General features: G+C 35.0%; 1 protein-coding gene across 8 annotated transcripts; it reads left to right on the top strand.

Moving 5' to 3' along the window:
• Positions 1-438: 438 nt before the first annotated feature.
• Positions 439-27,672, top strand: MDM1 (Mdm1 nuclear protein). Of its 8 annotated transcripts, XM_023520641.1 has the most exons (16): positions 439-605; positions 1,617-1,731; positions 5,097-5,476; positions 6,541-6,675; positions 10,730-10,897; positions 12,020-12,123; positions 12,211-12,310; positions 17,514-17,543; positions 17,873-18,048; positions 19,055-19,360; positions 20,145-20,257; positions 20,353-20,462; positions 23,670-23,922; positions 25,837-25,896; positions 26,829-26,891; positions 27,151-27,276. In XM_023520641.1, exons 1-15 carry the CDS (start codon positions 588-590, stop codon positions 26,876-26,878), a joined length of 2,118 nt encoding a protein of 705 aa, XP_023376409.1. In that variant the 5' UTR covers positions 439-587; the 3' UTR covers positions 26,879-26,891; positions 27,151-27,276. The 8 variants fall into 8 exon arrangements, with proteins under 8 accessions (XP_023376409.1, XP_011372187.1, XP_011372205.1 ...); XM_011373885.2 differs by lacking the exon at positions 26,829-26,891 and having other exon boundaries at positions 27,151-27,672; XM_011373897.2 differs by lacking the exon at positions 26,829-26,891 and having other exon boundaries at positions 440-605; positions 25,837-25,923; positions 27,151-27,252.
• The last annotated feature ends 6 nt before the right edge of the window (positions 27,673-27,678 follow it).

Here is a 27,678-nt window from a genome sequence, read left to right as displayed (position 1 = left end):
GACAGTAAGTGTATTAACACTGTTGTCGGTTGTAGGAACTTGTATTCAGAAGAGACCTGAACATTTCCACTTTAGAAAAACAAACATTCGGTTCCGTCACACGTTGTGGAATTAAGAACACACTTTGGCCCAGTGAGGCCGGCGACACACGAATTCCACCAGCGCAGAGACGCATTGTTGCGCAGGAGCCCGCGACACAAGCGGTCTGTGCGCTCTCCTCAGGACGAAGCTCCCGCGGGGCACCGCCCACTTCGGTTCCGGGAGCCTCATTGGTCGGCCTTCCGCCCGCCATCTCAATTAACCCTCGGGATTTGGCCCGGGAGGCAGGCGTCCCCTTTTCGGGCATTGATTGGTCGAATCTTAATGACGGTGAGCTGTTTCCCGAATATCCATTGGTTCTTAGGCTTAAGTGTGGGCGGAGAAAGACAGCGACGGAGCTCAAGGAAGGGAGCGCGGAATGCGCCGGCGCGTAGTCCAGGACGCCAGGCCGAGGGATTTGCTAGGGAACTGACTGTTGTTGCCCCGCCCCCTCGGGGCTTTTTGTCTCGTTAACTGTCGCAGTGGCGGGGGCTCCAGCGCCGGGCGACATGCCGGTGCGCTTCAAGGTGAGGCCGGGGTCCCCGGGCCCAAGGCTGATGGGGGGAGCTGTGGCGGGGCGGGAGCGGGGCGCGCGGGCCTCGCCGGCTTTCTGCGCCGCACCCCTCGGCCTCGCAGAGCCTGTCAGCCCCCGATCCTGCCTGCCACGGTCCTGGAGGATGCTCATTTCTTACGTAGCGCCCTCTCTGCTCACACACACTTCCGAGTTACCGTCTCTGATGGTGTTGAGATAGGTTTATTTGGGGAGGCTCAGAGGAGTGGAGATGGAGGGAGAGCACTTTATAATGGGAACTAAGGCGGCTTCAGATTGGGACATCTGTGGCCCATCTCACAGATTAGCATTTAACACTCCTCCCCCCTTAAAACTCTTAAGTGCATATGACTTTTAAAGGCTTGAGAAATGGGACCTTAACATGGTAAAGACAAGGTATAAGAAATACACATTATTCATAGTCGTATTTGTTTAGGGTCCGTTAGAAGTTCAGGTAGCTGGTAGCTGACAGGGTCAGGCACTCTTCAACATAAAGATTGACCACAGCTTTCCACAAGCCCTATCTTAGCCTTTTATCTTAAGGGGTTGTATCCGGAATGGGAAGGGAATTTGTCTTTGTTCACTTGACTTTACAAAATTTCTAAAGGTACTAGGCATAATACATAATGTGTACTCGGTGAGAGTAATTAGGATAATTATAGTGATGAGGATTTACATTGTTACCGTTATTAGACAAGAGTTTAGGCGTTGGAATCAGACAACCAGCAGAAGGGTAGATGTTCTGAGCCTCAGATTCCTGCTAGCATTTGCCTCCAGTGACTGTGAGGATTAAAGGATATAAATGTGTGAACTGCTTAGCACAGGGCTGGGCAAATATTAGCTATCATTAAGGAGCTCTTCTTTGTTTAATGATCACTTTTAAGTCTTGCAACCCTTTTTAGAGGTTCAGAAATTATTTTTTTACTGATACCTAGTTTAAAACAACGTTCATTAATTGCATTGTAGTAAATTTGTATTTTTATTACAGGGGCTGAGTGAATACCAGAGGAACTTTCTGTGGAAAAAGTCATATTTGTCAGAGTCCTGTAATTCCTCAGTGGGGCGAAGGTACCCATGGGCTGGACTTAGATCAGATCAGTTAGGTAAGTTGGATAAACTAATAATCATTATAGCTTGAATAAACCTTGGGGTAAATTTGCAAAATAATTAAAAAATTGTGAAGCATTGTTTATTTGGCCTGGTCGACTTATTCACTTATTTAACAAATATTTATTGAGGGTTTACTATAGGCCAGGACTTTTCCCAGCTTCTTAGAGATATAGCCTTGAACCAGACAAAGACCCTTAATTATGGGGAAGAGCAGTAAAGAAGTTACTCAACAAATAAGCTAGGAGATTTTAGGTTGTTATATAAAATTGTAGCATGATAGATAGCTTGGTGGAGGGATGGATTGGAAGAAATATGCTTTAGATTTGGTATTTGAGCTGGGACATGAAAGCTAAGAGTAGCTAAGCCTGGGGAGGAGTACTCCCAAGGTATTGAAGACTCCGCTTATTAAGTAAGTTGCCCAAGGTTCACAGCTAGTAAACGACAGAACCATGATTTGAAATCAAGTCTGTATTGTTCAAAACCCATGAGTGCAGAGGCCACATTCTTGTCATCATACATACTTCCTTCCTGTATCCCAGGGAATTCAGAGCCGTGGACCAAGGTTCCCTAGAGCATGGTAGAGGGGAAGAAAGACAGACTGACTGTATTCTACCTATTGCTTAATTCTTCCTCACTAGAGAATAAGATCTCTGAGAGCAGGGCTCTGTTTGTTAATCTTCATCACCTTGTTCCCACCCATTACCTTATACAGGGTCTTGACGCACTTTAGTGCTTATTAAAACTAATATCTGAATGAATGAATAAACCTGAGTTTGAATCCACATTAGTGGTTTGACCTTGGACAATTGGGGTCTTTCACCAAGTGGGACTTAGGAAGCCCATTGCACAGGATTGCAGGGAGAGAGTAAATGAGATGTTGCCTGTTAAGGGCTAGGTTCATACATATACAGATGAATGTTTGGTGCTTCATATGTGACATTTGTGAGAGTGCCTGATGTTTGGTATATAAGTTCCTCAAATGTTAGGTGTTTGAAGCCAGGAAAATAAAAGGCTTATGAGCGGGGTCCCAAACCTGGGAAATTAGTAAAACGAGAGTGTTTGGAGAACAAAGGGAAGGGTGGGCTAAAGGAGTGGCTCTTTTAGGGCTCCTCTGAAGCATCAGGATCCTTTGCCCAAAGCCTGACTTCAAAGACTGGGCGTCCCTGCTTCTTGGGCATGGCGGTGCTCATAATCCTCTTCAGATGACCAGAAGTTCTGCAAATTTGAGGCTCCATTAGATTAAGAATCCAAAGTAAATCTCAAAGTGTAGATACCCCAATGAAGGCCTAGAGCGGGATATTATGATACTGGGAAATTGGGTAACCAGCTAGTTGCCTCCATGACATTTTAGTTTAGATCGACTGTATTTGAGGGTAGAGGGGAGAGGAAATGAGACCATGGGAGCAAAGCCACTGGAGAATGGTACATTACAAAAGTAGGAATGGTCTAAGGGAGGCATGTTAATGGACACTTTTAGGTGAGGGGGAGAGCCAGAGTGAGAACTCTAGGATGTTCAGAAGGGGAGGTGGGAGGCTAGCCAGGTACAACAGCATTGTTGCCTAGCAATGGCTGGATGTTCTGTTAATATACTGTATTTTTTTTCCCATAGTGTGTTTTTGTTAGTGCTGGGAGAGAAGGGCAGGTCACTTGAAAATCTTCCCCATTCATTTTGCTCTTCTGCCAGAAGCCCTTCTCTGTGTTAAAACAGAGAGAAGTCTAGGGCAGTGGTCTTCAAATTTTTTAGCTTTCATACCCCCTAAAAGAATTTAGAAAGTCTTAGTATCCCTTCACATTTTTAAGTTGCTATTTAGTATTTTTGTTTTTTTTTTAAAGCATATGTATAAAAACATAAGTATAAAAAATCTAAAGATGTGTATTTCTAGTATATGCATATTGTATATGTATTTTACATATATTTTGTTAAAATTTTGGAGCTGCCAATTTAGCTCATTCAATTTATGGTAAATGTTCATCATAGATGTAGTTGGTAAAGTTTGTCCTCCTCGGCAAATTAATCAAAATAATTTTTTGTGAGAAAAATGGTCTAACTTTTTCAGTCCAAATAAATGTGTTAACATGCATGCTTGCATTTCAAATGATGATACTCTTAGACCTGAATTTTAAATCTAAGATGGGTAGATGGAAAAGGTGTGGAGCTGGATGAAATAAGGTTCTATTCTTTTGTTATTTTTAATCTTTGCCTTCTTTGCTGTCAGATATTCTCCCTCAGGAGTTATGCTTTCTTGAATTGGCTCTTTGTTTTTCCTTCCCACTTATGAGGTTTTTTCCCCCAATTCCATGGGGCTGGTTGAGGGAGATGTCTTTTGTGAACTGGGAAAGTGATTATGAAGGGGGTGGTGGGAAATAAAACTACAGATGGCAGATGCATCTCGTAGGCAGATCAGTGTCAGGAAATAGCACATATGGAAGTTAAGATCTGGAAAATGATTCCTTTAAGCTGCCCATTTCTGTGTACCTCCCTTCCCCCCACAATGTCTTTATGTGCCTCCAGACATATATGCACCCAGTTTGAAGACCATGGATCTAGGGAAGCCTTGTAAGGGTAGGGACGCTGGGTTCAGTGGCCAAAACATCCATGATAGAAGCCAGAGAACTCTGGGTTTTACCTCATGCCACATTTTCTGTCCGTCTTCCCTCTCCTCTTCCCTTCTAGTCTTAATCTTTCTTCCCCACTCTGCACAGTATTCTTTCTATTTAAAGAATGGCCCCAAACTGGGTCAGTATCTTAGTGGCTGCCATTCCACAGAGCTCCTCTTACCTGGGTAGAAGGTTAAGTTTTTTGGACATTTGCTTGCCAGACAGAAATATAGAGAAATAGTATCTTAGCTCTTGTTAAAAGAGTTCATTCTTTTTAATTCTCAGGAAATCAAACCAAATGTAGAACCAAGATCCAGCGTAATAACATCTCATCCCTTCTCATCTTGGTCTGCTCTACATAAGAGAAGCTTTGTGACAAGTTCCAAATTTTGACAGTACCAGGGCCCATTGTTTTGTTAAGTAGCACAGGAAAGTAATTAGAAACGGAGGCAGCATGTACTGCCTGGCTTGCCAGGCCCATCACGTTGTGGTCCTAGTGACTTGTGTGAGGATAACTTGAACATTGTGACCCCAATTAAAAATTATTTTATGGTCAAACTTTTAATATTTCTTTAAAGCAAAATTAAAAATTTTATCTTGAAAAACTGTAGTTATTTTATTATCCTGTAATTTGAAGGATATTATGTGTGTATCTCAACTGAATTTTAAATTCCATTTCTCCTCTCATAGGTATTATTGGAAGTTGTCTTTGTAACTTTATGCTTTGGTAGCTGCTACTTTTGTATACTATATTTTGTAGGAATCACAAAAGAGCCAAGTTTTATTTCAAAAAGAAGAGTCCCTTACCATGATCCACAGATTTCAAAATATCTTGAGTGGAACGGAGCTATCTCAGAGAATGATGTGGTTGTATCACCGGAACCTGAAGCCCCAGAATCAACAGAAGCACCAGAATCACAAGAGGCAGAACAAACAGATGTTAACCAAGAAAGAGTCCTTGCACTAGAAGCCTCCAGAGTGCCCAAGAGAACCAGATCTCACTCTGCAGACTCCAGAGCTGAAGGAGCTTCAGATATTGCGGAAAATAATAAGGATGTAATAGCAAACAATATACCAGTTAATGAAAATGTGGAACTGGAACATTCTGCCAAGCTTCTCTCAGGAAACGTAGATAATAAGGTAAGTATGTTCATTGTATTTTGTTATGAAAGCGTAGAATTCTTTGCAGATTTTATCATTTCAGTAATATTTCATTTTGTGCCTAAAATTTTTCCATTGTTTTTTGTTCTCATGTCTATAGAATAGTTAATAAGAGGTTATTGACTTTAGTTATCATGAATTAGTTGTATTCTTAATAGTCACTTTGTACTGTTATACTAAGGTATCCCTTCATTGGGTGGACAGCCTGCTTCTGGATTTTATTCATCATATATCAGCACCTGAGTCCTAAGGGAGAGATCAAGTTGAGACAGAGAAGGGGAGTAGGCCATTACCTCTGGCAGGGATGGTGAGCTGACTTCTTCCTAGGCTTTTTTCAATTTGTGATTGTATACTAGCAACAAAAAAACAGAATCTCAATTGATGAAATGCAAAAGGAAGGAGGGTTTTGGCTGGATCTCAGAGATCTTGCAGTTCTGCTCTCTTATGTCATAGCTGGCTTGCAGAAGGTTCCTGTGAGCACATAAGCAGAGGCTGCAGGGATCTGTGCAGATATCTTACTGCCTCCCACATTTTTCTCCATCCCACTGTGCTTCTTCCCCATTTCATATTCGCCACTGACTGGAACCACGGAGAGGCACTTAGAAGTGTTGAAGAAGAACCTGTGGCTTGTTGTGAAAGCTGGGGGCATAGGGGAAATCAAGGAAGGTGATGTATAAGTCTGGTGGGCAGGGGAGGGGGCTTTCTTAGAAACAAAGTGTGAATGAGCCAAGGTGCTGTTGACTTTTAGTAATAGATTTAATTATGAATAATTGGTAGGAAGGAACTGAGATGTTGTTAATCTTTTTCTGGGGTGCATAATAACTCCTTGACGGTATTAAGAAAGGAATTTTAAATAGTTTGACAATTTAAAAGGGAGATTAACAATTTAAAAAAGTTGGTTGTACAACAACGTGTATGTAGTTATAGGTACACTTAAAAATTTGTTAAGAAGGTGAATTTCATGTTATGTACTTTTACCACAGTAAAAAAAAGTTTGAATAGAAATTTTTAATGACTTTGAGTGGGATTTTTTTCCCTAACAGTTGGATAGACTTCTGCAGAAGAAAGCTGGATTGACTGTTGTTCCTTCACATAATGTCTTGAGAAATTCTGAATACCAAAGGCAGTTTGTTTGGAAAACCCCTAAAGAAACTGCTCCAGTTTTTGCAGCCAATCAGGTAGTTTAATGGATGTAATACATTTTTGAATATCGTTATCTAAACTAGTCATGCAGATATACGTAGAACTAATTGCTGAAAGAAATTAGATACTCAAGCAGGCCTGGAGGTAGGTTCTAGAAAGTTAGAATTAGAGTCTTGCTAAAGTCATCCTATTACTTGTGATTTATAGTAGTAATATTATACTGTCCTAGGCTACTGATGATCATTGTTGCCAGATCCATCACATATACTAAATATGAGACAGGGTAAAGAAAACGGGGGGACAGGTAAGTTTTTGCATACTGTGAGTTTTTTATGTATTAAAAAATTATTAAATTGGTTTCTCCTAAAATGTGTTTAGTTGACTAATGTATTACATGTTTTCTGTTTTCTAACTGCTTTGGATATTTTTTTTTAATATCTACAAAATACATTGAAAGGAACATAAGATATATACTTTTGTCCTTGTATCAAATGAGCAGTAATAGGAACTGACAGATATTTAACTATATATTTAACTATGTAATATTCGAAAGCTATAATGATAACTAAATGTGATATTAGATTTTATTGTACCCTTGCACAATTTCAGTATTGGACTACCATGACTAATAAATCCTCTGTTTTACAACTATCCTCCTCTATACAGTTCTTAGGCTCTTAACTCTCATTTATGTTCTTAAACATACTCCTTGGCCTACGTAAGAAATACTTCCATTTAAAATATCCCCAGAGGCCATGACAGCTTAGATTTTTGTTTCTCCTGATCTTTGAGTTTTTCTTTATAAGCATACACACACATACATATGCACATGACACGTATACACCTTCACACACCCTCACATTCATTTCTCCTGTATCTCAACATTCACTATATTACCCCTAAGGACTAGGAGAATAATTAGATTCAGCAAGGCAAGATCATCAGTCATCTTATACTCAGATGGCAATACCAGTGATTCTAAAAATTGTGGAAGCTTTGGGCTTACTCGTTATTCAGCTTTTTTAAAAACTGAAATTTATGTAACATTTTAGGAACATATAAAATAACTAAGTAGTGATACATATCCTTTATGAACCTATTAAATAGAATCAGTACTTCTTTTGCTGGCTTACAAGTATTCTTGGATAGTAAGTGTACCTACGATATTCTTATGACCTAAAAATTGGGAATTCTTCAGTTTTCATAGAGTATTTCAACTTTAAGATAGAGCTGATTCAAATTAAAGCCCCTTTGACAACTTTTACATATTTCGGTGAAAGTATTGTATAGAAAGGTTCTTTTTATAGGATCAGAAGTATGATATAAAATAAATCACTAGCAATACCTTCACTGGTAGTCTTACTGCTTTCGTTAGTGAGGATTTCAAAGAAATTTTTGGGGGAAACAAATGCTCTTTGTTGGTTCAAAGCATATCAGCTTCAGGGTCTGTAGATTGAAGGGTTCTGTGGCAGAAACTTTGAATTCTTACTGTTGGGGAACCTGTAAAGGAGCTGTTCAGTTTATTTTACCAGATACCCATTTTCTGAAAGAATGTCTTAATATGTAAAAGAATCGAAGCAATTTTTGGTAGAAAAGTACTCGAATTATACCTTTAGGATTTTATCTGTATGAAGATGTACTCTTCATAGTTATAAAGCAATAATGTACCTTATTTGAGCACCATCTTTTTTCATTTGCTTTCCTTGTAATCAGTAGTAATGTACCATAGAATGGAAATAATATTTTGAAATATTAAGGATAAAAGGAAACACTTAAAAATAGAATAATAATTATCTGAATTTTTCCTTACTTTAATCTAAAAATAAGCAAGCAGAGAAACAAAAACTGAACACATGAACATACCAGATATTCAAAATGTTATTTTCTGTTGTTGCATGAAGAAAAAAATTCTTGTCAAGGAAGGGAAAAAACCTGTGGAGCTGACAACAGAGTTGCCTTGTAAAGCTAATGTTTGTGTTCATATTATTAAAATGTGCCTATTCTACTAATCTCATTACCAAACTGGGAGAGGAGTAGGGAACTTTGGAAAGAAAAGATAATGGTTCATTATTTCTTTTGGCTTAAGCATTATTTGACTACAATAACTATTATTCAGAACATAATAGTAATGAGTTTAGAAAGTTGACCTTTGGATTTTTTCTAGCTTTATTGAAGTATAATTGACAAGTAAAAATTATATATTTACATGTACAGTGTGATGTTTTGATATATGTATACATTATGAATGATTACCACAATCAAGCTAATTAACATATCTCGCCTCACATAGTTCCTTTCTTTTCTTTTTTTTTTTTTTTTATGGTGAGAACACTTAAGATTTACCCTTACTTAGTGAATTTCAAGTATACAGTACAGTATTAACTATAGTCACCATGCTGTACTTTAGATCTCCAGAATTTATTTGCCTGCATAACTGAAACTGTACCCTTTGACAATCTATCTCTCCATTACCCCGACCCATTAGCCCCTGGCAACCACCATTCTATTCAGCTTCTATGAGGTCGACTTTTTTAGATTCCACATAAAGTGAAATCATGCAGTATTTATCTTTCTGTGCCTGGCTTATTTCACTTAGCAAGTGTTCTCCAGGTTCATCCATCCATGTTGTTGCAAATGACAGGGTTTTCTTCTTTTTTAATAATGCTGAATATTATTCTAGTGTGTGTGTGTGTGTGTGTGTGTGTGTGTGTGTGTGTGTGTGTGTGTACTCGCACCACATTTTCTTTATCTATTCATCCATAGATGGACACTTAGATTCATTCCATATCTTGGCTACTGTGAATAATGCTGCAGTGAACATGGGAGTGCAGCTATCATTTCGAGATACGGATTTCATTTCCTTTGGAAATATACCCAGAAATGGGATTTCTGAATCATATGGTTCTGTTTTTAATTTTTTGAGGAACCTCTGTGCTTTTTCCATAATGGTTCTAACAGTTTACATTTCCACCAACAGTATACAGGGGTTCCCTTTTTTCCATATCCTTGCCAACACTTGTTATCTTTTCTAATTTTGATAATAGCCATTCCAACAGATGTGAGGTGATTATCTTATTGTGTTTTTGATTTACATTTTTCTGATGATTAATGATGTTGATCATCTGTTTGTGTATTTGCTGGCCATTATATGTCTTCTTTGGAAAAATGTTTATTCAATTCCTCTGCCTGTTTTTAATTGGATTGTTGTTTTTCTCTTGTATGAGTTACTTATTATTTTGAATGTAAATTCCTTATTGAATATATGGTTTGCAGATATTTTCTCCCATTTCAGAGGTTGCCTTTTTATTTTGTTAATGGTTTCCTTTGCTATACAGAAGCTTTTTAGTTTGATTTTGTCCCATTTATTTATATTTGCTTTTGTTGCCTTTGTTTTTGGTGTCACATCCAAAAAATCGTTGCCAACACCGGTGTCAAAGAGTTTATCCTCCTATGTTTTCTTCTAGGAGTCTTATGATTTCAGGTATTAGACATTCAGAGTTTTAATTCATTTTGAGATGATTTTTGTATATGGTGTAAGACTGTGGCTCAGTTTCATTCTTTTGCATGTGGCTGTTCAGTTTTCCAAACACCATTTATTAAAGAGATTGTCCTCTCCACATTGTATATTCTTGGCTCCTTTGTCGTAAATTAATTGGCCATACGTGCATAGGTTTATATCTGGACTCTCTATTCTGTTCTTTTGATCTATGTGTCTGTTTTTATGCCTCTGCTCATTTTTAAATTGTGTTGTTTTCTTGCTATTGAGTTCTTTACATATTTTGAACATTGACCCCTTCTGAGATCTATGGTTTGCATATATTTTCTCCCATTGCATGGGTTGTCTTATCACTCTGTTGATTGTTTTCTTTACTCTACAGAAACTTTTTAGTTTGATGCAGTCCCATTTGTTATTTTTGCTTTTGTTGCCCTTTGGATGTTAATTGGTCATGTGAAGTAAAATTACAGTTATATATAATTTTGCCTTTTTATATCTTATTCAACTTTATATTTGAGATTTTTAAGTAATTGGAAAACTAAGTTCTGTATTTAACCCACAAAAAACTAAACTACAGTAATTTTTGTTTGAAGGTTTTCCACAATAAAAGCAAATTTGTTCCACAATTCAAAGGTAACTCAATCATCCATGAAACTGAATATAAAAGAAATTTCAAGGGTTTATCTCCAGCGAAAGAACCAAAATTAAGAAATGGTTTGAAAGAGAACGGACATTTTGAAACAATATCTCCTGAAAAGAAGGTATTTGTTAATTCTTTAAACAAAACAAAATCCTCAATTTAGATTTTACTCATTTTCTTTCATTTACCACTGCTTGAGATTTTTGTTTTTTATTAGCGCATTAATTCATTTGTTCATTAAATGCCAAATATTCATTGAGCACCTAGTAGGAGCTGGACACTGGTTAAGTACTTAGAATACAATGATAACCACTCTAAGCCCTAAGCAGCTCTTAGGCTAGTGGGGAGATAAAGATATAAAAAACTAAATATAATACAGTGTGATGAATGCTTAGCAAATATAGTAGGTAAGTCTGCTCTAATATCAAATGATTGATATTACAGTAATGTGAGCTCCAGGGTAACAGTAGTGACAGAAACACTAAAGTATTTTAAATCAAATAATGGAAATCAAACATGAACACACATACGCACATGTATGTTAAACCAAAGTTTTAGCATGTCAAATCATAGTATAATTCACATGATTTACCTTAGGATATACAAACACCTGCTTCTGTGTGAAATTATAGCTATTTAAGTTACAATATCAGGTTAAAATTATTGTAAATTATAAGTAAATATAAGTCCTATTTTTTAATCTCCTGGAATGTCATACCTGATATTTTATGGGTTCTAAAAATAGAAATTATGACTAAAAGTAAAATGTTACATATATTTTTGGACCTATGATGTTCTTAGAGAGAGAAACGAGTTGTTATTTAGTAAATCAAAGTGGTAAGTTATTCATTGGGACCTTACCTTAATTACTGTAACACAATTAAATGCAAATTTAGAATATCAAGGGCAAATGTAAGATCAGTGTTCAGTAGGTAGTAACATGAAGTTTATTTAGATGTTTATTTGTTAATTAAAAAATTTTTTCCTAGCAAGGATCTAAAATTTTTGTCGTTAGAAAACGAACCTATATCTTGAGCTATACTTCAAAAAGCTAACTGGATATACTAGTTTCAAAACTCGCTTGTTGATTTCTTGTGATTTCTATGTTATCTTTAATTGTTAAAGCTTACTTCTACAAACAGAATTGTAATACAGTGTCCAAGTATACTTTATAACAGTTATGCTTTCACTTTAATGTATAAAATATTTTAAGCATAAAAAGATTAAATTATTTTCATTTTAGTGTAATAAGATAGATGATCCTTTAAAATTAGAAGCAGAGATGGAATCAAAAGACTTAAACCAGCCTAAAAAGAAGCTCACTTCATGGAGACATCAAAGGCTTGGGTATGTATTTTATAAGATAAAAAGCATAGTATTTAGATGATTGACATGTTGAAATAGTTTAATTTACTCTCATTTCATTTCTGTTAGGAAGGTGAATTCTGAATATAGAGCTAAGTTTCTGAGCCCAGCCCAGTATTTATATAAAGCTGGGGCTTGGACACGTGTGAAGGAAAACATACCAAATCAGGTGAGTTCAGTAAGCCCCCATTTTCTTTGAGCCTATGTCAGTTTAATTTCACAATAAGTTTAATTTAGTAATAGAGACTACAATTTAAAGATGTATAATACAATAATAGCATTAAAAGTATCAGGAATTTAAAGTTGTATGTATTAGGATATAATTTATCAGTGTGTTTACTTTTTAAAAATACTAATTAGAGATTATTTAAAATATTAGAGATGAATATTTATTATAGTCTTTAAAGTTAAAAATTTTTTTACAATGAATATTTGGATGTATTAATAAAGTCAGTTTTTAGAATTGTAGCATGATAGATTTGATTATTTTATAACATCCTGACATCCACCCTCACAACTGAAGATTAGTTAATTTTCATGATTAGTTTGTCTGACAGTAGTATCCCCTGTCAATGTGTGCTTTTACAGTCTGTAAGTACAAGGAAGGAGTGGCCCGTGCTGATGGAAGTTTGAGTTACAGTGTTGGGACACCCTGACTATATGGGGGAAATTCAGAGGATCCTAAAGAAAGGTTTGAGGGAAAGGGTCATCCTAGTGTTTAGTACTAGCTTCTTATAGTCAAAGGATAAACAGTGGAGCTTTTTTGGCAATTGTATAATTAGCATCTTTTAAACTACATCTTTATGGTTTTCTGTCTTTTCTGTGTGGATTAGCTAAATTAAAGCAGTTTAGATTAGACATCAGTAAACATTCCCTCCCCTTAACATTGTAAAGAGAGGGATAACTTGGATGGAGAATGAATATTTTATTTAGCTCCATACTTAAAACCATGGCTAACAATTACATGTAATCAGCTTCTGGGCGAAGTTGTTGGCACTTTGGGCTGTTGCTCTTTGCACCGGCAGATCTCAGACCCATGTCCTGGTGACTCCTGTGCTCCTAAACTCAGGAGGTTACTTGATTTCTTCCTCCGTGGCTCCTCTTGGTCCTCTCTACTTTCCTACTTGAGCATGGCTCAGAGGCAATATATACAGAGTAAGAGACAAAGCTCGAAGCTGTCCTAGATTGGGGTAAAATTTTGGGGCAAAATTCAAGTTATAAATGTGAACATTAAAAGTAGCCATGATGGAAGAAAGGAATTGAGTCAGCTAAACTTCTGAGCAGTTTATGACCATGCCAGACCTTGGCAAAGAGCTCTGTGTCTGAAGAGTCTGATGGGGAATGAGGAAAAGTGGAGGTAAAGACAGGGTACAGATTGTGGCCATGGAGGGCTAGTGTGGCCAATAAATGGGTGTCAGCCACAAGCCTTCCTGTTTAGGTGCTTCACTAGGTTTGTTCACTAGAAGCTCCTTGTTTTGGAAAAATTCTCTCTCAGTCTCTGAGACTTCTTTAAACTAAGGTGAGTTGGTATTTAGATCTCATATCTAAACATTTGATGGACTGACAGGATTGTCATATCTGAAGTTACGATAAGATGACAGTCCTTATCCTGCCCTGATAGAAGAGGACATTTTTGTTGTTATTAAGACCTGTCTTCAAGATTTTCTGTTATATCTTGGTAATATGACTTCTGGGCGTTTGTTTTATTAATTGCTATTGGTGATTGTAAATATTTAAAGCAGTGGTATGGTTTGCCATGACTTCAGAATAATTCAAAAAGTAAATTGAAGTTAGTAAAGAATAAGAACTTGTAGTAAAGAGGTCGGCGATCACTGATAATGATAACAGTTTTAGTTGACCTGGATCATAGACTTTTAATATGGGCTATGTTTTACTTAAGTCTTAGATTTTTTTTTTCTGGAAGACATTTACTGCATGTTGCTACTTATGAAGTATCTAAATATAAGGTATTCCCCCACTTTCCCATTCCTAACATTTTGTGAAGGATTATTATTCACACTCTTCAACTGAAGTTGGATATCAATGACTTTGTTATCAGAATTAACTCATTTTTCAAGTCATGTTAGAGTTTTCTCACGACTTTTCATCTTCATTTCATTCTATGTTGTTTGAGATTCTGTACTTTGAAAATCTATAGTCTAGTTACTGGGTATTTTATCCTAAGTCCCAGGTACCTAGTTATATAACACTAGGGTGGTTGGTTTTATTTGTCCAGTGGTTGTATATTTCTTATCTCCATAATATAATCACTGGCATTATTGCTTTTTAAATGCTCACTTAAAGGATTGTTTTAAATATAATCAGCAATTACAATTGTTAGGTCCCATCCTCATACTAACTACTGAATCTGTGTTAAATTTCTTTTTTTTCATAATTGTTAGATAATCTAATCAAACTATACTGGTCGAAGTAATTAAAATTTTTTTTCAGTTACAGTTGACATACAGTATTATATTAGTTTCAGGTGTACCACATAGTAATTAGACATTATGTACCTTATCTACTGATCATCCTGTTAGGTGTAGTACCTATCTGATGCCATACAGTTATTATATTACAATATTATAGACTATATTCCCTATGCTACTGTACTTTATATCCTGGTGACTATTTTTGTAATTGGCAATTTGTACTTCTTAAATCCCTTTCACCTTTTTCACCCATCCCCACAACCTTCCTCCCATCTGGTGACCATCAATTTTTTCTCTGGGTAGTTTTTTTCTAATGCGTCTTTCACAAATAGGACTTTATTTCAAGATAAAGTTCCACATTTAAGAAACATTCTGTAATTTGACAGACATTGGAAGGACTACTAGGCATAAGATGACTCCTCATTTTAGGGGGGTGATTTTTGAGAAAAATGAGTTTTTCTATCTCCAACCCCCATTTTCTGAGTTTTTTCTATCCCCAACCCCCATTTTCTGCATATACATTTTAAATGATTTAATTTTCTTAATTTGGGAAAAGAAATTCATAAATGAAAACATTCTACTTGTAGTGCTTATTATATAATATAATCTGATGACATTACTTTACCTGGAAAGAGGTGTGTGTGTTCTTTTGAGTTTAGGGTAGTTTATATCCTTTTTAATGGCTCTGGTTGTTGGCTGTAGGGATTGCTCTTAATGTTGAGTTCATACTGTCAATTTGTTTTACTCTTTCTAGTGGAACACCTTACTTTGGGAGATATAAACCTCCTAATTTTTCATCTTAGTGTAGGATTATAGAAATTTAAAATTATGTATTTGTAAAACACCATTAGAACTAAGATTATTAATAAAAATTGCTGATAAAGTAAATTTAAAATATTGTTTTGAACGTCATTATAAAACTGAGTAAACCAAAGTTTTACAGTATTTCTGTATCTCCTTTTCCTCCTGCAAAAGTTGATGTCAGTTAAAACTGGATCACTGGCATGTGGAGGGGTTATTTGTTTTTCTTGTCATTTATAAAACAGTAAGGTGCTTCCACATGGATAGAATGCAGTCTCCTTCACTGTTCCTTTCCACTCCACCCTACGTGCAGTTCAGGACTGATAGACCTCCCTTTTGAACTTATATCTCATTTGTTTATTACGGTATAGACCATACCAATATTATGATAATAATTTATCATAGAGGAAGTCTGCCTCCTCTACCAAACTGTGAGCACATTGAATCAGGGACTTTCTTGCTTATCTTTGGCTACCAGCCTTCTAGCTCAGGCCTACTAGCACTTAGTCCACCCTCAGAACAGTGTTTAAATTCTACATTCTTCCTCATCTCAAGGAATTCATAGGTTAATGGAGGAGAATGACGTGAGCAATTCATTCCAGTAGGATGAATTAAGTACTAATGGATATATACAAGAAGGACTTTAAGAACACAAAGGAAGAAGCAATGCTAGGGCTTACAGATTTTGTCATTGTAGGTGATGGAGTAGCTATGAAACATTTGAAACATAGGAGTATGTGTTAGAAATAAAACCTGGATTATAGCAGGGCACTTTAAACAAGGTTCCTGTGCATTCAGGATACTTTGGTTAGTAGTTTGAGTCAACCCATGTGTCTCAGTTCTACCTGTTAAATTAAAAAAGCACTATAGGAAATCCTTATCTAATATTGTTGATAGGTTCTGCGACTTTAAGCAAAAACTCATATAATGAAACCAGTTTTACCATAGGCTAATTGATATAAACAAGAGTTACATTCTTATGGCATCTCATCATGTTATAATGAAATGGCATAGAAAGAAATATTAGTTGAGAACTTACTGTACTCTAAGTTTCTTTAAAGTATAGAGTTGACAGAAATAATAAATGAACATGGCTCAATTTTTTTGGCAGTGAAGAAAATAATATTTTGAATTATCCTTTAGGAATGTTCCAGGTTTGGTCCATTAGAGAAATGTGTATGGTTTCTTATTGCCATGGTGGATGCTGTCCTTTGCTTTGGCTAATTCTCTAGAGTTGTAGCACTTTTTCTTTGCATTCAATAGTGTCTTAAGGAGCCGAGGACATGTTTCTCCAATTGCTTTTGCAATGCCAAGTTTCAGGATTTGCTTTTTTGCCTTTATGTGAAAGAAAAAGAATTTTAGCAGTGTCCAGATATCTTTTTAATGCTAATATTACATCTTTATGATAGAAAAAGAATTATAGTTTTTTGAGAATAAAGATTATCTTATTTGAATTTTTCGGTTTGTAACATTACTTTAGACAGAATTTTAAGATGCAGTGTAATTTTTTTAGGGAAGCCAGCAGGTGGCAGTATGATGCATAAAATGAAAGTTTCAAATGAGTATAGAAGGCTCCATTTCACATGAAAATGTTATTTGCATATTAGAAAATTCAAATCACTTTATAGTTCATCAGAACATTTTTTTTTTGTATTCTATCACTGTCGACTGTATTACAATTATTATTTTGTGGGATTAAAAATTACCATGTATTTAATACATTTTTTAAAATTCGAGGTTTTGCTTATTCCAAGAAATGTTGAGGAATCTGGAAGGGAATGCCTCATGACTCTCTCAGTGGGGGCTTCTATACTAGTAGCAGCTATATATAAAACCGGGAAAGTAAGACTGGGCCTAGGGATTTCTGACCTGCCAGTAATCTTCCAGAGGTAAGGAAATAGGAATAGTAATTAGGTTACCTGTCACGGATACCATCCCAGCTATGCAATAACATGTCTAGTTTTCAAATAATATTAAGATGTCTTGGTTACTGAATTAAATATTACTAAAATACTAAAAAATTTGATTGACAAGTTTGGTATATGTTTAGAAGGAATAATAAGGTATTTCATTGATTCCATTAATATTCAGTTATGGCATTAACCTGTCATTAAGTGTGTTTTTGTATTCCTCCCCTAGGGTTCTCTAAATGCCATGTGGTATGCGGAGGTTGGTTGCTTTTGAGTTTTTAAAAAACTAATAATGCATAGAGTACTTGTGTAATTTCAGTTGAAATAAATAGGCATCAGTATTTTTCTTAGTTGCTACATATTTCTTCCTGCCTGCTGGCCTGAAATAAAATAACTGCATTGTGCATTAGCTTGACTGTTTTAATTTCTGCTTTAAAATGCACAGTTTGATGAATGTATGTGGCTATTTTTGCCTTCATTTCTCCTTAGTCTCTGGCTGTATATGTGCAATGTCTTTGATAAGCTACTTGGTGATATTTGCAAAGGAGCGTTTACAGTAATACATGATGTCTTACCTCTCCTTTATAGGTTAAAGAACTCCGAGAGAAGGCTGAGTTTTATAGGAAACGAGTTCAGGGAACACATTTTTCTCGGGACCATCTGAATCAGATTCTGTCTGATAAAAACTTCTGTTGGGATGTCTCCTCCACCACAAGCTCAGAAGGAACCATTAGTAGCAACATTAGAGCATTGGATCTTGCTGGGTAAGATGTTCTTTGTGTATGGTGAAAAGGAATGTTGTAGCTTATGTAGATCATGGAATTATGTAGGAAAATGACATGACACTCAAAATTTGTCTTCTAGTCAAATGGAGATATGCCAGCATTTATTATATTTCATTATTTTTAGTTTATTTTTTGAAAGCTATATATACTTGATTTACACAATTATGTGTAAAATAATACATAATATAATTCTAGAAGACTGGATTTTACAATATCTTTGTTAATTAAAAATAGAAAAGGATGATCATACAGTAGCTGTAAAAGAACTTTAAAAGTAAGCTATTAGTACATATCCATTATCATTCATTCATAATTTTCATGGTTATTGTGGAATTTAGGTCTTGCTTCTGTGGGAGAATTCTCTGCTGTTATGGATTTTAAAGTGAACGCCATTTGACTATAAGAGAAATAGCACACTGATTTGTAGCAAATAAAAGTTTTTTGATACAGTATATTAATATAGTCATACATACCAAATTGAACTGTAAATTCTAATTATGTGGCATCTGATTAAAAAGTTCATCACTAAATCAATTTAACAATGTCTGGAAAAGATGATCTAAAGTTTAAAATTTGAATCAGCTTACTAGATCCATAAGTACCCTTGAGTTTGTGCACAAACTAATTGAGTAACTGAACAAGTTAAACCTGGGGGCGAGGGTACAAGTTTATGTGCATAAATGCCAGTTTAGGGGATACAAATGAGCTTTGTCAGTAGTGGAGCAGGTGTGTGTGTGTGTGAAGGTAGTAAGAAGAGATAAATAGATTTTATTTTGGAGTATTTTAATAGAAACTCCAGATCATAACTTTTATTATTCTGTAAATTGAACTTTTAATTAGATTTCTTCATTGTCTGGGCAAGGCAATATCTGTGGAAAACATACAGTTGTAAACAATGGAAGGGAATGATGGACTCATTAAAATTAATATCAACTAGAAACCACAAACTATTCAAACTTAAAATAAAACTTATTTTGTTATGCAGAGATCCTACAAGCCATAAGACTTTGCAGAAATGTCCTACAAAACTAGAAGAAAAAAGACCAGTCTTGGAAGAACAGCTCCAGAAAAATACCATGGAGAACTTGGGCGTGTCAGATGCTCCCATCATACCTGTTAGGAGGCGTCTGGCTTGGGATGCAGAGAACACCAATGAAGACATACAGAAACCACCAAAGGAAGAAGAAGAGGAAAGGGAAGAGGAAAGGGAAAAGGACAGACAGGTTTATGTGGGAGACTTAGAGAAGTTGGAAGTACATGAAAAATCTAAGGCAGACAAGATAAAAGAAGGGTGAGAGTTTTGAATTAATCAGTATATAGCAGCATTATTGTACATGGTTAATATGTATTTTGTTTTGTCACTAAGTATAGTGGTTTATGCTTTTGGTTTTATGACTAATAAAGAGATTTTACTTTAATGTTACTAAGTAGGCATTCTGTATGGTTTCTAATTTGATTCAGTCTGGTATTTGAATCATCACTAATTGGTAATTGAATACTTGAACACTCAGCTACTTGGGGAGAAGTAGTCAGTGTTCTTTTCATTTATATCTTGCTAATTATAATTTGCTATATTTGTAAATGTGTCTAGAAGACTGACTTTCTTTATGATTTAAGGAAAATGGCTGATATTCTTTAATACCAGTTGGTTATACCAAAGAAGAAAGAAAAGATAATGTTTTATAATATTAAAATAAGTGATTTTGGCAAATAGCTAATTCCTGTTGTATGCAGATTTCTTTGGGGAATGATTCTCTACATCTACATTGATAATGGTGCTTTTTGTCCATAGTCCAAATCCCTTATCACACGTTCATGAGTTTTGCAGTTATTATGGGACTTAGGCCCTGATTTAATGGACGAATCCTCTGCTCTGTTGTTGCTGACTTTCAGTGACCTTCCCTCTTTTCCAATATTCAGTCACTCTTACGTGTATATGGATTTGTTTATGTTTTCAGAAACAAAATGGCCTCATTTTAAAAGTTTCATACTTTATTATTGCATAAAGATGGCAAAGTGTTTTTGATAATACTTCCTGGAGAAAATGCATCATAATAGATTATTTTAATTTGTAGGTCGGATTCTTCTTCTGTATCCTCAGGAAAAGGAGGCAGGCTTCCCACTCCGAAGTTGAGAGAACGTGGTGGAATCCAAAGGACTCATCATGATCTTACCACTCCAGCTGTTGGTAATAGGCAAACACTGTGCAGTTCTTATTTAACCTGCTGTTTCTACATGAAAGTTTAGTTTAATTGAGACTTACCATCTCGGGCATTTTTCCAGGTGGTGCTGTTTTAGTGTCTCCATCTAAAGTAAAGCCTCCGGTCCCAGAACAGAGGAAAAGAATGTCCTCTCAGGATGGTTTAGAAACTTCAAAGAGTGATTTTAGAAAGGTAAATATTTATATTTTTGGGAAAAACATTTCTTCAGGAAATGATTATTTTAGTCATATGTAATAAATGAATGATAGGTTCAGAATTTAGAAAATTTTGTGTTTCATGTGTAGAGACAATGCCGTTATCATATTTTTAGTAAGGCAGAAGCATTGAATTGTTTTTTTCTGATTGGCTGCCAAATGGTGGGGCAGAATTTGGCTCCAGGCAGTCTATCCTCAGAGCCCACATTTTTAACCCCTGAACAATACTGTTTCTCAAAACTTTAGAGTAGCAGTCTCATGGTATTGTTTTAATCATCAAGTACCATTTACACATTTTATAAATGATATTCAAAACCCAGTGTCTGTTCATTCATTCATTCATTCATTCATTCATTCAGATGTTTTCTATCCATTTACACACATGCGGTAATGATAGTAAAAATAGACATGGTATATGATCTTATGGAACTTACAGAACTTAAATTAAAACTAATAAGAATTTCAAAGATGTGTATAGTACTGTTCTGGGAGAAAATGACCTTGTCCTGGAAGTCAGGAAGCTTTTCGGAAGTCATAATTTAGTTGAGATAGAGAGGAAGAGAAAGAGTTACTCAGGTAAAAAGGGTGAGGACACATGTGCCAAGATCCTGTGGAGAGGAAGAATGCAGGGTTGTAAGAAACAGACCAGTATAGTGTGTGGCAGGAAGCAGGTACAAGATGAGGCTGGAAAAGATAGCAATGTTGAGAATTTCTATCATCATCTCAAAAGCAATGGCAAGCCATTGAAATATTTTAAAGACCTTCTGACTGCCATGGAAGACAAGAATAGACTATGGATACCTGTAAAAGGCCATTGCAGTAATCTAGGTAGGAGATGTTGATAGCTTGGACTAAGGCGGGTGGGCATAGATAGAAATGGATGGAATTGAAGAATTGTGTAAGGGAAATAATGTCAAGGCTTGGTGTTCAGTTAGATAAAAGGTACAAGAAACCATGAATGCCTTATAGGTTTCTGGCTTGCCCAAAAGGATTGATAGGGAGTGCTATTCACTGAGTAAGAGAACTCTGGACAGGAACTGGCTTTGAGGGGAGTATCAGGAGTTCATTTTCATTCACTCAATTCAGCATTTAATGTGCTCTTACTGTGTGCCAGGCACTGGTCTAGGATTTGGGGATTCATTGGTAACCAAAACAAAATCCCTGTCTTTGTGGAGCTTATATTTTCATTGAGAGAAATAGACAAATAATTTTTGAGAAAGACAATTTCGGGTAGTAGTAAGTGCTGTGAATTAAAACCACAAATGACTTCCAAGGGTGGATGAGGCTGCTTTACTTTGGGCCATCAGGACAGGCACCTTTGAGGAGGTGACATTTGATCTAAGACCTGACTAATGAGGGAGGTGCCCACACAGAGATCTGGGGCACAGATTGTCTTCCAGGTAGAAAGAACAGCAGCATAAGTGTACAACAGTGAGAGTTCTTAAAGAAAGTGAAAAGGCCGGTGTGACTGGAGGAGCCTGGAGAGGGAAGAAGAGAGAGTAGGCAATGAGGTTGGAAAAGGGAGGCTGAGTAAGGATTGGGGATGTTATTCTCATGGCACTGGGAAGCCCTTGGAGGATTTGAAGCAACAAAGCAATTATAAATCTCTGATTTACATGGTAAATAAAATCACTCACTGCTCATTGGAGAATGGACTGCACTTGGAGAGAGTGGAAGCAGTAAGGCCAGTAAGGCTTTAAGCTCAAAAATAGATCACAAAATAAGTTAAATTAAACCTGGGAACCCTCTGTGTTAAAAGTTTTCTACAGATTTCATTCAGGTCTTTTTAACAATAGTACAACCAATTCGACAGAGATCTCAAATTCTGTATGTATATATAGAAAAAGAAAAAATCAGAACAATTGTCCTAAGTGATACTTAAAAAGGGAAGCAAGAGAAAGATTTGTGGTTTTTATCTTAAATCTTGATTTTAAAATATGGTCATTGGATAAGACCCGAGACCATCTTCACTTTGAAGCAATAAGCTCTTTAATTGCAGAAAATTATGCCTAAGGTCAGAAAGCAGTGTTTTGAATATTGCATTGATAAATTCAAAGTTAATAACTAAAAGCAACAATTATAAGTAATCAGGAAAGTGTGGGACTATTATTTGATTTTACTGGTTTATAGTCTCAAAAAGTAAGACTATACACAGGGACTTTTAGGGTAGTGATACATTATTATTGTGGAAAATAAAAAATACCACAATAAAAAAGAAAAATGATGTCACACCTACTATCAAGGACTTACACTTGAATTTTTGAATTATTTAGGTATATAGTGTATTCATTTGTTACGCTGTAGATAAGACTTTATAATCTATTTTTCTCACTTAGCAATGTATTGTAAACATTTCTATATTATTAAATATCATTTCTTTCAAATTTTTAATAACAACATGATACACAATCTATAGTTATACCATTGTTTTTTTTTTAAATGGGGAATAGCAGTTGTTTTAATCAGATGCTTATTTTGAAATCTATTTTTCAAAACTACATGCCTATTGCTATTTCTTAATTTTTCTATTTTGAAATTCATTCTTTAGCTACATTTTTGTTCATATTTTTATTATCCCCTCTTGTGTAAATACTCCCCAAGTATTATTGTGATGTCAAAGAACACAAAATTTAAAGGCTTTTGCTCTGTTTTTCCACCTCCTCCCAATACTCCCAACAACATTGTAGTGCCAATTTTTCTATATCGTTGCCAGCTCTGGGTATTATACTTTTTAAAAAAAGTAATCTTTGTAATTTAGGAAGTGAAAAATTAGTGTCTCATTGCTTTTATTTTGAAGTTATTTGATTATAAGTGAGGTAGAATATGTTTGCCACTTGTATTTTGTGTGAATATGAATTGCTTATACATATCTTTTTTCTTTTTAATTAGATTTGTCTTTTATTATGTTAAAGAAATACTTATGTAGCAGTGATAATTCATCATAAGTCATACAAGTTATATATTTTTCTCATTTGATTTTTTTTATTGATTATATATGTATTTTATATAGCTAAATATGTTTATATTGGTTGTTAGGCTTATAAAATCTCCATATAGAAATTATATAAAGTTTCCCCATACTTTCTCCTACTGCTTTTATGATACTTTTTTGTGTTTAAATCTTTGGTTTATTTGTATATGTACACATGCATATGTATCTTTTTTTTTTTTTTCTTTCATTTAGAAAGAAAGTCGTGCCATAGCTCTCCTGACTTCTCCAGCTGCTGGTATAAAAACAATTGATCCCCTGCCTTTGAGGGAAGATTCTGAAACCAATAACCCCAAATTTGCTGAGGCAACTCTTCCAGTTTCAAAAATTCCAGAATATCCAACAAACACTCCTGTACAGTCTCCTTCTCCACCCTGTCCTTCTTCCTACTGGCATCCCTCCCGCCGAATTCAGGGCTCTCTGAGAGATCCAGAATTTCAGCATAATGGTAATTATTGTGGTTTTAATTTTTTGTCTTTTAAAATGACAGTCTTATACTGAGAGGTACAAAGGCTATAAGTATGTGCTATATGTTAATAAATGATGTTATTTAGTTTTTTAGTTAATGTAATCTCTTTAAATAGGAGAAAATCTCATCTTTGGAACAGTTGGTTGTGCTATACCCAAGTTCACTTCTGTATAAATGAGATGTCTCTCAAGTTCTTTCCCATAAACCTATTGGCAATGTGCTAGATGCCAGTAGCACCCCTTTTTGAAGACAACCAAAAATGTCTTCAGACATTGCCAAATGTTGCCTGGATGTATAATTCAAGGTCATACATAAATTATTTTCCTTTAGTTTTATTAAGCATTACTCTGCTCTTTTCTAGCTTTCACTTTTAATGTTAAGGAGTCTGATGCTCTTTTTATTTTTGATCTTTTGTATGTTGCCTTTTTTTTTTTCCTGGAAGCTTTTGAGATCTTTTCTTTATTCCTAATGCTCTAAAATTTTACAATAACTCTCTTTTTAATCATTTTGCTAGTACTCAGTAGACCTTTTCAGTCCGGAAACTTGGTTCTCACTTCTGGGAAATTTTCTTGAATTATTTTGTCAGTAATTTCTTCTTCTCCACTTTGTTTCCTTCTTTTCTGGCACTCCCATTCTTCAGATGTTGGACATGTTGACCGTGATTTTATTTTCTTATCTTACCTCTCCTAGTTGCCATCTCTGTTTATTTTAATTTGAAAGGGTTACTAAATTTTATCTTTTACCTTTTCTTTTTAGTTTAAAAAAATAATTTTGCTATATTTTTAATTTCTAAGAATTTTTTTAACACTGCATATTCCTTTTATACGACATCCTGTTTTTTCCCCCCTTCTTTCAAAAAGTAGTATTATCTCTATTTAAAAAAAAAAAATTTATTATGGTGACATTGGTTAACGAAATCCAGTAAGTTTCAGGTGTACAATTTAGCAGTAAGGCATATTTATCTATATTGCATTGTATGGCATCCTGTTTTTATTTCATGAATGGCATGTTTTATCTCTTTCGAACATAAATGATATATATAATATCCCTGTTTTGAATCTGGTACCTTTGTCCTCAGTTGAACCCGGTGTCCTTTAGTCAGAGTAGCTTTGATAAACCTTTAGAGACAAAACTTCCATTCCTGTTGTGAAAGAGGGGCAGTTACCCACCAGTGCAAATTTAAAGAAGGATCTGGCAGTCTGTTTGTAAAAAGACTTTAAACCACTTTCCTGATCCTGTCTTACATTCACTCCAACTTTCAGTACTACTCAGTACTCCCAAACGCTGAGCCATTAGGGGAACAAAGTGGCTGCTTCTTGGTATCCCTCCCCTGCTTGAGGATTCACCCTGCTTCCATATGATAATAACACACTCACTACCCTTTCATTTGATTTCCATTTTCCAAAATTTTGTTGCTGTGTTCCTGTCTCCCATTTTCTTTCCTATGGGTTTTTGTCATTTTTATAAATGTATGCATTCTATATACCATCTTTAAACGGAAACCTACTACATTCTTTTAAGGTTAGATCAACATTATCATTGAGAATGATAGAATAGATCAACATTATCATTGAGAAGAAGGTTACTCATTGTTTTTTTACGTATTTGTTAATAATAAGCACATTATAAATTAATGAATGGCCCTTTAATAGTAATTATTAAATATTTAAAATTAATAGGATTTTTGACAGCCTTCTTTTACTAAGGGTTTACTATAAATAGGATATACTTTTGAGTACCTTTGAAAGATAATTTCTGTCTTTTTTAAAAAATTAATTAATTTTTTTGTGGTGCATTGGTTAACGAAATCTGGTAAGTTTCAGCTGTACATTTTAAGTCAAGCATATATATATTTATATTGTGCGTTCACCTCCTATCTGCCTTTTTTTTAAGTGGGAAAAGCAAAGAAGAACAATTTCCAGTTATCTCAGCATGAAGCCTTTAATGACGAAGGTATTTCCATAGTGAAATAACATAAAAGTATGAAGTTTTATTATATGGTAGTTTATAATAGTATAATGATCTTATAATTGATTAGCACTATATACTTTACAAAGTACTTCCACAGATGTTATTTCATTGGGTCTTTGAAATCTTTTGAGGGGGGTGAAATTATCCCCATTTTATAAGTGAATAAACTAGAACCTAAAGCCTTGGAAAATCTTTTCTAGGGCAAACAGATGATAAGAGATTGTGCCTCACATCACACTAAGTTTAATACTCTTTCTTTTTTACCCCCTGTCCAGGTGTGGGTTCAGGAATTTGGCCTAGCATTATATCAGTCATTTGTTCTAAATGCCTATACTTGCCAATTTTCAACTCAAAAAAATATATGATTATGGAAAATGAACTTTTTTTCTCCTGTTTCCATTCTGACAGTCCATTTGCTTCAAATAGTGGCAGGAAGAATTTTGAATCTTGATGTGAACAATGAAATTATGATTTTAATTCCTCCTTAGAAATATGATATTACTGAAGTAAAAATTTTGAATTTGAAAGTAAATTTGAATTAATATCTATGTATTTTAAGTTCATGCACATTAAAGGTTTTTTTCTCCTCTTAGCAAGTGTGGGACTTTTTTCAGAATTTAGTGAGCTAGGAAAGTTTTTGTTTTAAAATGCAAATATTTTGACAATTTGAATCCAGTTCTGTTTTCTTTTTAATGGAAGAACAGTGTTTACAAGTGATCTTATAATAGATTTGTGTACTCAGAACAAGGAATTTCAGCAATAAAGGGCAGCATATTAAAATTGAATATTATTTCTACATATTAAGTGAGATTATTTTAGAAATGTGATGTAAATACCATGTTAAGTTATGGCATTTTATTTTTACAAAGTTTTAAAAAGCTTTTTGCTCAGAACAGCTGTGCTTTTTAAAGTAGGACAAGACAGTATGATGATGAAGTATTTCCAAGTAATACTGAACTCATGAGCTGTGTGTTGAGGTAATGGCATTGTGGGATTTCAAGAAGGAAACAGAATGCTTATTTAACATTAAAATGTTTGATTTCTGAATATTGTAAACTTGGAAAATTACTGTGAGCTATCCTGAAAAATTAATATCTTATATTTCAATAGATTACTTTTTTCTGTCAGAGTCAACATTGACATTACAAAGCTTGATGCTTTTTCTTTTGTTAATGTTATAAAACAATATTTTTAGAAGAGATATTTTTCATACTGACTATAATTCTTTCATTGCAGATGAGGACAGATTATCTGAGATTTCTGCTCGCTCTGCAGCTTCTAGTCTCCGAGCTTTTCAAACTCTGGCACGAGCTCAGAAAAGGAAGGAGAATTTCTGGGGCAAAACATAATTAAAGATAAACCTAGTTGAGTTGCTTTTATCTAGGGAACCTTTGACACAGTTTTTCTTTATTGCTTTACTCTGTTAAGACTTTTCAAGTTTTGGATTTTTTTTCTAACGTTTCTTATTAAAAAGAATTATTTGATTTTCAATAGCTAATTTAGTTTACTTGGAAAATTTTAACACAGGTTCATACAAATTTAACTTTTAAATAATTCTTTTTACATTCATCCCAAAGGAGAAAGACTTAGACTATGTAGTTCTTCACATGTTCTACCTTTGTATTAGGTGTCAGGGATAGCTGGTAGAATTGTGAATTTCACCTGTCCAGAGAATATTCTAAAAAGTGAGGAAAGTGAAGTAAACATTAAGATCCAAGTGAGAAGTATATATTTCCCTAAAATTGGTTCTATGTAGCTTTATAA

Source organism: Pteropus vampyrus, unplaced genomic scaffold (assembly GCF_000151845.1).
Source record: "Pteropus vampyrus isolate Shadow unplaced genomic scaffold, Pvam_2.0 Scaffold9, whole genome shotgun sequence".
In the NCBI taxonomy this organism is placed as follows: Eukaryota; Metazoa; Chordata; class Mammalia; order Chiroptera; family Pteropodidae; genus Pteropus; species Pteropus vampyrus.
Note: the sequence above shows the minus strand (reverse complement) of the source record. Positions and strands in the feature narration are given on the sequence as shown.

What these genes read in the sequence shown, in the direction of transcription:
- MDM1 (XM_011373885.2), top strand. An exon ending in AGAGCATTGGATCTTGCTGG is followed by an intron (nt 18,049 to 19,054) that starts GTAAGATGTTCT and finishes TTTGTTATGCAG; the next exon opens with AGATCCTACAAGCCATAAGA. An exon ending in TCCAGAATTTCAGCATAATG is followed by an intron (nt 23,923 to 25,836) that starts GTAATTATTGTG and finishes CTTTTTTTTAAG; the next exon opens with TGGGAAAAGCAAAGAAGAAC.